The sequence below is a fragment of the Sciurus carolinensis genome, chromosome 9 (assembly GCF_902686445.1).
Source record: "Sciurus carolinensis chromosome 9, mSciCar1.2, whole genome shotgun sequence".
In the NCBI taxonomy this organism is placed as follows: domain Eukaryota; kingdom Metazoa; phylum Chordata; class Mammalia; order Rodentia; family Sciuridae; genus Sciurus; species Sciurus carolinensis.
This window is the reverse complement of record NC_062221.1, coordinates 65,602,632-65,618,562: the sequence shown is the minus strand read 5'-3', so window position 1 is coordinate 65,618,562 and position 15,931 is coordinate 65,602,632. Positions and strand designations below refer to the sequence as shown.

At 43.1% G+C, this 15,931-nt stretch overlaps 1 protein-coding gene across 1 annotated transcript in view; it reads right to left on the bottom strand.

Annotated features, from left to right (window-relative positions):
- Window positions 1-15,931, bottom strand: part of Pigz (phosphatidylinositol glycan anchor biosynthesis class Z) — a 26,709-nt gene extending 10,778 nt beyond the window's left edge. Inside the window, exons 1-2 of the mRNA XM_047563891.1 lie at window positions 15,483-15,931; window positions 6,988-7,225 (exon numbers count right to left, since the gene is read on the bottom strand). Coding sequence (XP_047419847.1) covers window positions 6,988-7,037 — 50 coding nt within the window. The 5' untranslated portion in view covers window positions 7,038-7,225; window positions 15,483-15,931. The remainder of the gene's footprint in view (window positions 1-6,987; window positions 7,226-15,482) is intronic.

Genomic DNA, 15,931 nt, shown 5'->3' with positions numbered 1-15,931 from the left:
GGTGGTTCCCACCGCAGGTTGGTTTTGCAAGATCCTAGCAGTCACTCCTAGAGATTCAGCCTAGAGCTGGATGGCCCAGCACTTCCAAAGGTTTGTAAGCAGCTAATTTTCTACATTAAACCTTTTTGTGTTTAAATACTTGGTTATTTAAAAACAGCACCAACAACAAAAATTCCCACTCAAGCTGACTTGAAGAGCTCATCATGTCACATAACATGACAGACAGTCAGGTGTCCATTGCTGCTTCTCAGTGATTCTCTCTCTCTCTTTTTTTTTTTTTTAGCTTTTTTTTTCAATACTGTTTATTGAACAACCAAGGGTACTCTACCACCTCGCTACATTCCAAGCCCTTTTTAATTTTATTTGAGACAGGGTCTCACTAAGTTGCCCAGGCTAGCCTTCTCCTGCCTCAGCTTCCTGAGTTGCTGGGATGACAGGCATGCACCACCACACCTGGCTCTCCTTGATACTTCTGATTCCACCACACTCACATCAACACTATCCTCATAGCAAGATGGCTGGAGCAGTTCCAGCCATCCCATCCAGACACAACCACATTGAGAAGAGCCTATATTGGGGGTATCTCTCTTTTTTTAAGTTTTATTGAGAGATAATTCATATACCATACAACGCATTCATTTGAAGTGCACAACTAATGATTTTTGGTATATTCACAAATAGGTGCAACCCTCATCACAGTTGACTTTAGAATAGTTTCATCTCCTGTAGAAGAAACCCCATGTCCTTTATTTATCACTTCCTTTTCCCCTGCCACCACCCCGCCCTAAGCAACCACTTACCTATTTCCTGTCTTATTAAGTAAAAATAAATAAATGAATAAAATAAAGGTATTTCCTGTCTCTGTAGATTTTTTATTCTGGATTTTCATGTGAATGGCTCGTATAGGATGTGGTCCTATGTGACTGGTTTATTCACTTAGCATGTTTTAAAGGTTCATCATAGGGCTTGGGGTGTAGCTCAGTGGTAGTGAGACCACCATTATGGGGTGCACTCCCAAGGTGTTAACTCATGACCTATTACCCAAGTGTAATATGTGTCCTTACCTATTCTTCCCCAAATACTCTTATTGACCACAGACTAGGTACATCATAAAAGCCAGGATGCCTTCACCATAATGTCTCCAAGAATAAACCAGATGAGGCTGTCCTGTCAGTATGGAAGGACAGAAGGCAAACAAACTCCTGGGCCCAAATCTGTTCCTCCCTAAAAAGCATGGCATGTGTTTTCTTCCATGCCCCACTCCCCCAAGACCCCCCTTTGCAGCTACAACAGCCAAACCTTTCCACAAGGCTGAGATATTTGTGCAAGACAGTAACAGCAACAGAAAAATACAGCAGTTCCTGGAATAAGCTAACTGAACATTTCTCAAGACCAGGAGTTTGAGTGCACCCTGGTCAAAGAAAAATTACTGGACTTTAGCCCACTCTGGAAAATCAATAAAAGCTTACATCTAGCTGGGGAGATAGCTCAGTCAGTAGAGTGCTTGCCTTGCAAGCACAAGGCCATGGGTTCCATCCCCAGCACCGCAAAAAAAGCTTACATCTATTCCTGTTTGGGGAGATGCCTGCTCCCCATCTTGATTAGTTCTGTCTTCCTTCAGCTGAGGCCCCACTTAAAATGTTGCCTGTATGTTCACACTAATTTTGCTGGAAATTGTTTCTACTATCACCTAGTCAGAAATTCCCATCAGTAGAGTTCTTTCCTAGCATGAGGAGGCCCTGGGTTCAATCCCCAATACTCCCAAAAGAGATAAAAAGGTTCATGCATGTTGTAGAATGTATTGGCACTCCCTTTTATGGCCAAATAATATTCCAGTATGTGTGTATATGGTGTACACACACACACTCACAGGGCCACATTTTGTGTATCCATTCATCTATTGATTAACATTTGAATTGTTTTCACTTTTTGACTATTATAAATAATGTTGCTATGAAAATTTGGATTACTTTCTTTATTTGGGGGTGTGGTATTGGGATTGAACCCAGGGGCACTCAACAACTGAGCCACATCCCCAGCTCTTTTTTATTTTTTATTTTCAGAGAGTATCTCTCTAAGTTGCTTAGGGCCTTGCTAAGTTGCTGAGGCTGGTCTTGAACTTGCAATCCTCCTGCCTTGTCCTCCTGAGCCACTGGGATTACAGGTATATGCCACTATACCCGGTTGCTAGATTGTTTTGAAAAGTGGCTATACTATTTTACATTCCTACAAAAAGTGTGGGTGGATCTTGATTTCTCCATATTCTGGCCAACATTTATTACTATCTGACTTTTTATTCTAGTCATTCTAGTGGCTGTGAAGTGGCATCTCATCGTGGTTCCAATGTGCACACACATCTCCTTTTAAGATCAAGGAAATCTTGACTAGGTGCGGTGGTGTGCACCTGAAATCTCAGTAACTCAAGAGACTGAGGCAGGAGGATCGCAAGTTAGAGGTCAACCTGGGCATCTCAAAATAAAATTAGAAATAAAAAAGAAGTGGGGATATAGGTTAGGGGTGGAACACTGGGTTTGCATGTATGCAGCCCTGGGTTTCATCCCCAGTACTGGTGAAAGAGAAAAAAAAAAAAAATCAAGGAAATCTTTTCTGAAGCCCCACAGCAGACATTTCATCAAGTTCTACCACACAGAACTGTATCAAATACATCTTCTTAAGCCAGGGAAATGGGATTGCAAGGAAATGGGATTGCTGTTGACAACTTGCCTTGAGGGTCAGCACTGGGATTGTGGGCTGCTCCCTCCAAGTCACCCCTGAGAGAGGGATGCTTACCCTGACATCTGGCTCTGTTAGGAAGATGAAAGTGAGGTGGATCGACTAACTGTGTGGCTACTGGCCGGGACCATTTCTGCCATGCTGCTTGACAAGGTCCGAGCATGGGGAAGGGCTTGGCAAGGCCATCATTCCAGGAAATTGCCGCTGTCACCTCTCCTGGGAACTGGATGTTTTCGTGTAATTATCATGCTTATAACTATGCAACTGCAAATCATATTCCCTGACTGTTGTGATAAGAATTTAGCCTCAATGAATCTGTGGAGCTTGGGGGAGAATGAGGAATGCTTTAAAAAATGTACTATATCACACATAAGTCTGAAAGTACGGAGTTTGAGGAGTTCTTCAGAAAACTCAGTTACAGGAATTGCTTGCTTCTGTGCTGACCACACCTGCCCCAGTTAATGCTTTACCAGTAAACAGCCTAACAAACAGAACAGGAGACTTATTGTCCCCACAGTACTAGGACCGCCCTACTAAGCTTACAAGATTGGGGGACATTTGTGGTATCCACCTAGAGGAAAACAAGCGAATAAGTTTAAGGACCCACCTCCCACAGATCCACCTCTTCCCTACACAGGAGTGTACAATAAAAATGGTGAATAAATAATTAATATCACATATGTATTACATAGGTAGAGGATAAATCAATGACAGAAAGAATAATAGGATAAAATTAGGTACTCACACTGATTGTTTGGCAGTAAATAACCTAACTTAGTCTTAACTGAGCTTGTTTAGGTAATAGAGTATTCCTTTAAGGTTAAATCAAAAACATAATAATATGAGCTAAAGATTAAGTGCATGTTCGGTAAAATTAGCTTAAAACAAAATAGAGTCGCTATGCTGACAATAGGTCTGACACCGAAGGGTAAGCAAAGGCCAGTAGGATGAAAAGAGGAAAATATCTCTCACTGTAATATGCTTCTGTGAGTAGCTTCAAGTAAATATGGAAAGTTGACCTTAATGTACCCACTGTGTTAGACACCTGCTGGAAGGTGTGGTTAATGACAGATCTAGTGGTAATTTCTCTATAACTCGTATCTTGTTTAATCCTGCTTTACTTAATACTATAAAAGAAGAGCTAAAATAAATCTGAGCAGCACTTGCTTCGAGTTGCTCCAGGGGTTCCTGGCATTCCTCTGCGCCGACTCCACCCATCCTTCGGGGAACCCAGAAGTGGCAGGCCTGGCTCCCTGCAGGTTACATGTGGCATCCAAGGCATCAGGCTCTCAGGGCTTCCCTTCTCTTTCTCAGTCCATGTGATCTTAGGCTTCATTTCCTCTGTCCACACCTCAAATGCCAATTCTCACCAAGCACGCTTTTTTAAACCATTTCATTTATTTTCATGGTTTCAATTTCTACTGATAGCATTGCCATTTATTAGACACAGTAGTGTCTAATAAATCCCCCCATCCCCCACCCCCATTCCCCGCCCCAGTATTGCTATGTTGCCCAGAATGGCCTCAAACTCTTGGGCTGAACTGATCCTCCTGCCTTGGCCTCCTGAGCAGTTGAGACTACAGGCACACACACCACTGTGCCCTTCTCCTTATCTCATTATATTCTCACAACAACTGTAAAACTCTGTGATTACCTATCTTATAGATAAATTAATAGGGTCCCCGGCCCCAAGGTAACAGAACTAGTCAGTTGGTGAAACTAAATGTTGGACTCAGTCTGTTTAACTCCACTGCCTGTTAGGCTTCTGCACCTGTTTCAAGCGCAGGGCAGCCAAACATTACTCATCATCTTCACCATGCTCCCTGCTACAGTGCTCAGCTGTTCAGTTCCAAATCTCAGGAGTTATCTTCCCTCCCCCTTGCCCTTTGCTTTTAATCATTCCTTGAATCCAGCTCTTATTCTCCATCCATTGTCACTACCTGAATCTAGGTATGCCATAACCTGTTGCGTGAAATTCCTCAGCGCTATGTGTGACTGTGCAGGACTTCTGATGGCTGGAGTCTTGGGGTGGTCGCCTGCAGCTGAAAACAACTCCCTCTTTTACTTACAGGAGTGTCTTGCAGCAGGAATCATTTTCTCAGTGTGCATAAGGAAAAAGACATTGAGAAGCAAGATCCAAAACAGACTGCATCCAAATCTCCGCTCTCTCCAATGGATGCTGGTTGTATCCATTTCCTCCATCTTCCTAACTGCAGCCAGAGAGACCCAATTATGCTCTGTGTACAGTCTCTGGATGGGAGGGGGCAGACCAAGTCCAAAGGCCTGTTGGTGGCTTACAAGATCCTCCACAGCCCCCTGTCCTCTCCAGCCTCCACTCTCTCTTAGTTATTAGTGGACTTCTTCTGTAGCCCCTCCTCTGCTCCGCACCTTTCCTCACTCAGCTTCTTTGCTCATGTTGTTTCCTTTTCTTGTTATGCTGTTGGTAGCATGGAGGTTAAGACCACCTGGGGCATGCAGAAAACTAGGTTTCAAGTCCTTGCTCTGTCACGTGCTCATGGTGAGAGAGTAACCTCTCAACACCAACTTGTATCTGTAAAACGAGTGCCTACCTCAGGGCTATTGTGAAATGAAAAAGGGAAAAAATGCAGAGGTAACAAGTGGTTGATTTCATTATCCATTTTGCTTCAAACGGAGGGACCCTGAGAGGATTCCCTAACCTGACTTCCAAAGAACCAACGTTGCACACGGCACCGTACTCTGACAGTTGTCTGGTCACTGCCCTGCCTGGCTGAGGTCCCCCAGGGCTGGAATCCCCTGGGGCTGGGATGGGTCTCAGCCCCCTTGAGTCAAAGCCTGGATGTGGCTCCTCTATCAAGAGAAAGTTCCCAGAGGAGTTGGCAACATAGAGGTCACTGACCATCACAAGTGCTAGAGTTCTCAGGCCCCCCGCCCCCCACGGCTGCCCGCTCAGCAGCTCCCAGAGCCAAAGGCCAGGCTGGAGGGGCGGTCCTTGTGGCGGCCTCTTGCCTGGTGATCAAGGGGGGCAGATTCACTTAAACCCAATCAGGACGCGAGTCTGCTCATTCACTGAGCTAACAGTGAGCAAACAGGAGCCAAATCCTGCTTTTCCCGAAGACTTTCTGATTGTGGGTCTTCCGAGGGCAAGGGCGCAGAATACTTTAGAATAAAGACCAGCACCTAGGGCCACGGAGACTGGACCGTGGGGCAGGGAAGCGGCGCGATAGCAGCAGAGGCAGGGGCCTGCGCGCGCGCCGGGAAGGTGGAGGGCAGGCAGCAGGGAGAGACCGTGTGCGTGGCCAGGGTACAGCCACGGGGGAACCGCAATGCCGGGCGCAGGGTGGGGCCGCCGAAGAGCTCACAACCGTGGGGCGAGAGACGGGAGGAAGGAAGAGACGGTCCTGCTCGCTGTCAGAGGACACGCGCCGCTTCCGATGCCCCTTGTTTCTCGGGAGCCGAATGTGTGCGCAGCTCCGTGAAGGCTCTGGGACTCATTCCGCATGCGGCTCATTCCAAGGAAGGTCCCTACCTTCAAATTCAAACTTCCTGACAAAGCTCCTGGGTAGCTGCTTATGGAGAGGATGGCGGTTCCTAATTTCTGTCCTTTCTCGAAACCGACTTTTGGAGCAGGTTTTTAAGATTGGGGAAGAGAAGGGGTCCCTTGCACAACAAAATGCTGCTACTCCCACCCCTTACGCTCAAGGACAATGCCCTTGAAGGCCAAGATCTTGTTTCAGTCTCCCGGGGCCATCCCAGGCAGAGAGCAAGTAGCTCTCCTAAATACCTTCTCCTGTTTGCTGTGGCATTTCATTCTCACCTTGACCCCAGTGAGGCTGCAGTAAACCCTGCAGGTGGTCCACCCCGAAAGCACTGGAAGATCTCAGGTGGGCTGCTTCTTTCGTCTGGCTAATGGGCACATGCTTATCCTTTGAATAACGGAGAATGCAACACAGAGTTAAGCACACATCAAGCAGAGTGGAAGAGAGCAAGTATCTCCATTAACTGGAGCACGTCATTTAACCCTCAAGGACCTTGAAGTGCCAGCCTAGAACTCTGCTCTGTAACAGGAAGATTGCAGGTATTAATGATTTTGATAGTGATTGCCAGTTTTCTGAGGCAAAGGTGTGAGTAAAGACATTTGGGAAGGAATAGTGAGGAATGTCCTCTCTAAGGAAAGCATCAATTGTCCCTGCTACACGTTTTGTCCCAGGTGAAGACCCCCATGGCTATCAACAAGGAAGTTGGGTGCTGGAGGGTACAGCTGCTTTTCTTTACCTTTGTTCATGGTCCCATGCAGTTCCTGGGCCAGGAGGCCATCCTGTCATCTGCGGGGCAGACCTGGCCTGACGAGCAGTCCCCAATGCAAGAAGCTGATATTCTTCCCAGCTAAAATTCAGAGCTCTCTGTGGAACAGGTTTTGAAGCCAGAATCCACAGGCAGTTAGTGCAGAACAAGAAATCTGGTCAAATCGAGGAATGGAGGCCGTCAGAGTCTGGGAAATTGGAGACTGCACCTGGGAGATTGGATTATCAATGCTTCCAGAGCCCTTTTGACCATCGAGGTTATCTGCCTAACTACCCCTCCCAAAAATCTGCAGGCAGGGGGCTGCTAATTAATGCCCCCTGGGCCCCTACCTGTATCTCCATTTGGCCCTTCCCCCTGCCATTTGCATCTCACCTTTTTTGCTCTGTCACTTGCAACTCCTGGGCCTAGTCACTTAGGCAGGATGGAGAGATAAGAGGGGAGAGAACAGAACAAAGATGACCCTAACCTATAAAAGACACAGGGTGTGCTCACTTCTCTGGGACTGTAGAACATCAGCCGTGGCCCCCTTCTCCCTCCTGGGAGAAGTCTGCAGTATTACCTTTAAATAAGACCTGCTTAATATGCTTGCCTTGGTGTGCTTCTCTGGTGTTCAAACTTCAACATTTGAGGAAGCAGAACTTGTCACTGGTAAATGGTGGTATCAGATTTGGAGATTCCACCGAGACCTACACCAAGGTAAGCTTCTCTCCATGCACCCCACATCTGTCTGAGGTGCATCTTTCCATCTCTTTATTTCTGGAGGGCAAAATGGGCACCCGTCGGCTACTTAAATGCAGCTAGTGCAGCCACCATCCCTCAAGACTCGGGTGAGAGGTTCCCAGCCTAGCCATTTTCCAATCACCTGCTCTATGCAGACCAGGCAGGTTGGACTCTGCCAAAGCCATTTCCTACTTTTCTGTCCACACCCAGAGCTCAGTTGGCACCAGTACACAGTGTCCCTAGTCCTGATCTACCTTGAACACGTGGAGACGGATAAAGGGTTGGAACAACTGTGGGGTTCTCTGGTCCGGGCTACTCTTGGGTGGTTCCTTCTCTGGACTCCCCGCTCCTGACTGACGTAAGGGGTATCTAGGGTGATCAGTTGATGAATGGCACTGAGGGAAAGCGCCAATTAACTGCCTCATATGTATGGGCCGTACAACACTGGCCTACATACATTATTCCCTCCTAGATGCTCCCCTTCCCTCGCAGATCAAACATTAGGAATTTAGATTGTAAGATTAAAAGAAAGACCTAGGATGATTAGTAAGAAAATGCCCAGGTTCCCTTTGTTCACATAGTTAAACTTCACTAGTCTATCTAGAATCTCCCCATTATTGTTCCTGTGCTTAAATGTGCCCACTGTGTTCTCTTTAAGCTGTGAGAGGAAGGTATTTAAATCAACCCCTCCCCTGAGTCCCTCCAAGAAAAGGACATTTATATGCCTAACAACCAATAGATGTCCCCTCACCCTCCAGAGATTCTTCGAAGTATACAGGGCAAAAATACAAGCAAAAATGCACAATTTTAATTTTGTCATTTTTTTTTTCATAATTAGGAGTTTATATAGTGGCAGGGAGAAAGCAGTAATACCCTTAAGTCAAAATTCTCCAAGGGTCTTTAGCACAGGGCAAACTGGGACCCTAGCACTTTGCCAAAGAAGGCCAGAAATAACTTTGGCAAAGCCAGGTAGTGAGAGACAGATTTTTCTGGACTGTAAGGAAGCTCAAAGTTAGGGAGACGTCCCTAATACTTAACTCAGATGGGAACTTCTCTCTCAATAGTATTGCCAAGTTCACCACTAGCCTGCATACTGCACATTTACAAATAATCAAGAAAAGTGCCTTTCATATGTTACCAGACTTGGCCTCAATAATCTCTACCATGAGAGGAGAAAGCCTTGAGGAATCACCTACTGAGGGAGAAAAATCAAGGGGACCTCCCCCCCAACTTAATACAGATAAAAATAAATTTAGGGAGGTTTTGGAGGATCCCAATAAATATTGAGATGTTTCAAAACTTATGCCACGTATTTGACTTCACCTGGAAAAATTATGCTATTACTTAACCATCTAGAACACAGGCAGTTCCCAGAAACCATCCTAACTGGGATTCAAACAATGAGTAGGATTCCTAGAAAACTATTATATGAGACCTTCAGGAAAGTCCTGCTATTTTCATGGAGAGACTCAGGAAGGAAATAAGAAAACACACCACCCTGAATACTGAATCCATAGAGGGCCACCTACTTTTAAAGGATAAACTTATCATTCAGTCAACCCCAAACATTTAGAGGAAATGATAAAAATTGGTACATGGCCCTGATCAGTCCTTAGATGATCTTCTCCAACTTGCATCTTCCATTTTTTGTAATAGAGATCAAAAAGGAAAAGAAAGAAAGGGAGCATTAAGACATGAAAAAGGGCTTATTAAAGATCATTGAAAACCTTAAAGATCATTCAAAATGACAGAAATTTACAATGCCTTGCAACAGCCAATGCAATTCACTCATTTGGGGAGTTAAAAAGCAAACTGCCTAGTCCAAAGCCTTAGAATAATTAAGCAGTCATTTCCCTCCACCCTGTAGTTCTTAATCCATATACTCTGTTATCTTGGATTCCAGCTGCTGCTAGGTTTACTATGTTAGAGTTAAAAGATGACTTTTCCTGTATACCCTAGACTCTCAATCACAATTTCTATTTGCCTTTGAGGAACCAGATAGTGTATCTCAACTAACTTAGACAGTGTTGCCTCAAAGATTTAGAGATTTAGAGATGGCCCTCACCTGTTCTGGACAAACCCTAGCTAAGGATTTAACAAAATTCAGAAATAAAACATCTGTAATTGTTCTCCAATATGTAAATGGCATCCTTTATGTGTCTCCACCCAGGAGGAATATCAAAAGGCCATTACAGAGCTCCTAAACTTCTTAGCCAATAGGGATTATAAGATCTCAAAGAATAAAGCTTAATTATGCCATCAACAGGCTCAATACTTAGGAACTGTCTCAAGGAACCCACAAGCTAGGACAGGAAAGTAACCACCATAAGACAGAAATATCAAAAAGGGACCTTACTTGAAGTTCCTGTCCTCAGCTTACCTATGGAGCAAGATTTAACCTGTTTGTCACTGAGAGGAAAATAACCCTAAAAATATTTGTTAGGTCGAAATTTAGGCGACTGTAGGGGGCAGAGCAGAGCAGCTAAAACAAAGGCTAGCCCGCCAAAAGGTGACCGATCAAGTGGGCTAGAAAATTCCACTGACCCTTCACATCCATCTGTCACTCAGCAGGACCCCCTCCCATTCCAGCCTATGAAAACCCTGGGCAGCCAGGGCCACCGTGCCATTTTCTCCAGGTCCCTACTTGAGCTGTACCCCGGGGGTCTGGGAATTTTGCCCGAGAGCCAAATTCCAATAAAGTTTGCTCTGGCCACTTTCTGTCTGATTTTATTTGGCCACTAACTGTGCCCCTGAGCTTACAATATTCACCCCAAAATACTGGATAGGCAGCCATGGACAAACCAGGTCAAAAGCCAATGGCATATCTCAGTGAGGAGCTTTACATCGGAGCTTCATTCTCAAAAGTAATGGAAAATAAGTTCTCATAATTTTCTTTGACATCCAAACCTGTCCTGATAGAAATGGTTAAAATACCCTAGGCATCAAGTTTCTGCTGGAACAGTTATCTCTCAGATCTCAGTCTTTGAAATGTAAATGGAGAAGCCTCAAGGCTCATTAGGAGACCAATCTCAAACCCAAGGGGGAAAAAAAAAAAAAAAAAAAGGAAAAAGAGTCTTTTACCTGAAATCCAGCAAAAGTAAATTGTATGGTGCTTTACTAAAATAATTAATGGCCATATCATTTTTCCAGGCTCTTGTTTTTTCCTTAAATTCTATATTTTTTGAGCTCATAACAATGTTTTTGATCAGTCCTAATTTTATTCAACTAGAGTTTTTAAACATCTGTTACATTGCAATGGAGAGTCACCTATAAAAAGCTATATGGCCGGGCGTGGTGGCACACGCCTGTAATCCCAGCAACTTGGGAGGCTGAGGATGGAGGATCTCAAGTTCAAAGCCAGCCTCAGCAAAAGTGAGGCACTAAGAAACTCAGTGAACCCTGTTTCTAAATAAAATACAAAAAAGGACTGGAAATGTGGCTAAGTGGCTGAGTGCCCCTGGGTTCAATTCCCAGTACCAAAAAAAAAAAAAAAAAAAAAAAAAAAAAAAAAAAAAAAAACCACAAAACAAACAAACAAAAAACCTACAAGACCTTTGCTTTTGTGTTATGTGTATATGGTGGTGTCTGATATCATGTTGTCTATGCATGTGCATCTAAATATCATGTACATGATATCAAAATTGACACAAATAAGGAGTGCTCCTAAAATTAAAATTTTAAAAATCGATCTAGATACTTTTAATTCACGTGATTTAAAAAAGGTTCAATTTAAGTTGGGTAAACAAATGAAGATAAAATGTCTAAAATTTCTTAACTTACAAGTCTCTAGGTGGTCAAATTAATAAAATGTTGATGTCTATAAATGTCTAATATCAATTATTTCTAGGACTTCTCTTCAACAGGAAAGAGACAGCAGATACTATCCAATACGCTTATCTGATATCTTAATTTTTACAGTAAAAAAAGTAAATTAAATTTGACACATATGAGATTACTCAAGTGTGTTTCTTAGAGACATCTGATTAATTTACAAAGTTGAAATGCTAACTCCTTAAATTCCATGGGGTAACATACTTAAACATTATTGGTGTTTTCATAGATTGGTAAATAAAAAGGGTTTAAAATTGCTTTGTGTCATCACTAAAAACAAGGTTACTAAGAGTTAAGTCCTAACTCCACAATTCTATATACAAAAGGATCCAAAAGTTTCAACCATTTCAATTAGAGTACCGTAAATAACATAAAATATTTCATCTTATTAAAATGGAGTAATTCATCTAAATTCAAAAATTTCATAAGAATTGTTTCAGAATGTGAACAAAAAGTGGCCACCAGATAGGAAAGAAAAAAATAAAAGATTCTAGGTATGGAAATATATTTAGTAGAAAAAATGTTTCTGGGTAGGAAAGTCTTTGTGCAATGAAATACATGAAAGTCTAATAAGTGCTAAGAAAATCTGTGTGTAAGTAAAGGGCAAAATTCAACAAATTTCTGTGTAACTAAGTTGGTTATATGTATGTGAGATGATCAGTTAAGTTTTTTTCCCCTTAGGTCAAATATTAATGTGCTGATATAAGCCAGTTTAATCTATATGTTAAAATGACAAGGATTTCTCAAAAATACTAATTTACTCTTATCATTGTGTCTGTTAAGTTTTATTCTTGAGAACAGTTAGTCTTAAAAATTAGGTTTGTACACTTATGGTTAAAAGCCAAACTTGGTTAATATAAAAACATCAAGGTAATTATGCTATTACTCTTCTTTGTATAATAAATGTGTTCATATTTTCCAGGTATACAAGTCTTTAAAGCAGAAAACTTATCCAGCTGCTATTCTCCAAACTAAACTTGTCTGTAATGGTGATTTTAAACTTGTAAGAATAGTAAATTTTATTGGGGACTTATTTATATCATTGAATGTTCTATAACAGGACTTGTTATCAATAGGATATATGTAAATTTTGTTACTTTTTACGCTGAGATAAAAAATTTAAATGTAAATGTATTTCTAAAAGTTAGTGAGAGCCTGATTTATTTAAAGGTTAATATCATGAAACATAAAAACACTTTGCCACTTTGCCACACAAAAGAAAAGTTAAAAGTTCAGCCTTTCTTTGATTCATGTTTTAGATATAATGTTACATTGTGTGAACTAATGTTCATATAGACCCAGAAATAATATATGTAAACTTCTTAAAATGATGTTTAAGAAAGAAGCAAAGATCAGCATCAGAATTAGAAAACTTTACCTAAGATTTGTGAAGAGCCCCACCTTACCTGAGATAAGGCTCTGCCTCCCACCTTACTGCATGTTAGAGTGGCTCCGTAATAAGCCACACTTCAGCTTACTTAAAATTATAGTCAAAAGATTGGTTTCTGTTGTAGAATTACTGTGATCTCAAACAGGGTATATAATGTATAGCTCAGCCAAAATTCAAGATAGCTATTACACAAACTAAATGTTTTACTGTTATTAAATCCATTTTGCATTTTCCTTGTAAACTCTATAACTGCTGCCTGATTAATGTTTTACAGATGTACTACATCAAGAACAAACAATGTATATTAATTTGAGATAATAAGCCATCGCCTATAAGACAGATAATATACACCCCAATTTAATAAAAGGGGGTAAATAACTGTAAAGTTAAAGACAGCAAAGTTAAAGCCCAGTACTCTTATTTTATGACTGGTGAGACTGGCTTGCTAAATGTTTAAGATCAAATGTAGAGATTGAGATTAAAATAAAGGGGGAAAAAAACCCAAACAAACAGTATTTGGTTCTTGTCCTCAGAGTCAACCTGAATCCAGGGAACAAGAGAACTTCTCTAAGGAGTTTTGCAACTCCGGGCCACCAGACCCTCCAGATCAGGGAGATTGATGAGACCACTGGAGGATGAAAAGCCAATCAGTGCACCTGCTGCAGAGGAGGGAAGCCATCTCATCAAGGAGACCCCTACCTAGGGAATGGCAGGCACTAAAGGAGCTTAGAAGCTGCTTTCAAGTTCCCCATGAGCGACCCCTGTGGGAATTCATTTGACTCTTTAACAGGAACAGGTCAATTTGACCAGCTTGATCTTAAACACCTAGCAAAACAGTTAAAACCAAAACGTAGCCATTCTTGGTCACTTAAAAAAGAAACAACAGTTAAATGTAACTTAAAATGTATACTTGTGTTAGACCCTCTAGAATAAATAATGACTGGAAGCTATAAGAGAGATTCTTAGGCAAACGTGCCTGATAACTATCAAGAAAAATTGCCAGGGTCAGAAATTTTTAGTCAGTTTAAGGCCTACAGATCTTCCTAAGCTACACAGAGAGGCTTATCTACATTTGCTAGTATGATTATCTAGCCCTAAGTAACAGAAATAATAGAGATCTCTTCTAAAGACAGGTTATACCAACAAAAGGATATTTTACAAAAATCAGATGACATTAAGTAGCTTAACTATATTTTCTGGTAACACAATTGACATTAAAAATTAAATGTTGTGTTTACATTCCTGATAACTCTGACAATGTTAAAGTTCCCACATAAAGGCCTTGTCCTCTCCAACCTTTGTTAGACCTTGTTATGGGAACGACTTCTCAGTTCTTCTACCTCCTGGTGAGAAATTGACTTCTGTCATCTTCATGATATTCATTGACATGTTCCAGATGCTGCAACATTTATTCTGTATTAATCTTATTTTGAACTCATGTCTCTTTGTTTCTCTCTCATAGAAGCATCCACCCCCAGATGACTTTACAACCTGCTCTCCCCCAACCAGACTTCTACTGTGGACCCCTCAATTGACCCAATTTCTAAAGGGAACTCCAAACTGCTTGTCCCATGCCACCCACTTCCAGTTCAAAGAAGCCAGAGTGGTCCTAACCCCTTTCCTTACAGCAGTAAGAAATTACTAAAACTAAAGAGGGGAATGAAGCCAGAATTGAGGACAGACAATTAGTGTAGAATAAGAATTCTGGTCAAATCAAGGAATGGAGGCCATCAGAGTCTAGGAAGTTGGAGACCGCCCCTGGGAGATTGGAATGTCAGTTGTCCCATAGGCAGGAAGGAGAGATAAGGGGGGAGAGAGCAGAACAAGATTACCCTAACCTGTAAAAGACATAGGGTGTGCTCATTTCTCTGGGACTGTAGAACATCAGCCGTGGCCCCCTTCTCCCTCCTGGGAGAAGTCTGTATTATTACCTTTAAATAAGACCTGCTTAATATACTTGCCTTGGTGTGCTTCTCTAGTGTTCAAACTTCAACATTTGAGGAAGCAGAACTTGTCACTGGTTAAGGGGGGTATCAGTTTCACACTCAGCAATTAGTAATATCTTTTGGTTTCAACCTCACAGGAAACCAGTGTGGCATCCTTATGCCCCTATTTTATACATGGGGACATTGAGACTAAATAAGGTTATGTAACCACCTAGAACACCATCTCCCCAAGCCGAGTCCAATCGCAGGGGAGGACTCAAGCCCAGGCCTCTATCTGGGCCTAAAGCCAGTGCTCGAAAGTGGAGAATAACCTTTGGCTTCCTTTCCTAAGAAAATGGCACCACAAGCCCCATCTTCCCTAAATTCGGGCAGGGTAGGGCTCAGAGCCTGTGGACCCTGACTTGGGGATAGCTGCTGGGGAGAATGTGGGCATCCATGACTCTTCTGCCTGCCTTCCCAGTCTCTGGCAGTACTTGTCTCGGCTGCTAGCAAAGATAAAAGTGGACACAACTGCGGGCCCTCTTGTCTCCCCCCTCCAACCCCCATCAGCTATTTGGGAGAGACTGGGGCCGACTCACCCGCGCGCTGCCTCTGGACTACACCTGCCGCTCTGGTGGCGTCCGGCGGGAGGGCGGGGAGAGCCTGCACCCCAGGCGCGGCAGCGGGCGGGGCGGGGAGGGGGGCCGGCCGGCCTGGCCTTGCCTCACCACAGCCACCAGGGAATAAGGCAAATCTCGCAATGCTCCAGACTTGGCAGAGAGGAATAGGAACGAGCGCACGGGCGGTGTCCCCAGTGTGCGTTCCCCCACGGTCTGCGGCGAGCTGTGGTCACAGTGGGAATCATGGGGAAACCCTGAGTCCTTCAGGCCGCAGGCTGCACTCCGCCCAGTGACGGATCTGATCGGCCCGCGCTCAGGCTCTTTCTGCTAGCAGCCCCCTCCTTGGCCAGCCGCGCCGGGTGAGCAACCCTTATAGCACGAGGACAGTTACACCTTGACATTTCTCAGCCATACTTCTTTTGTCGTTC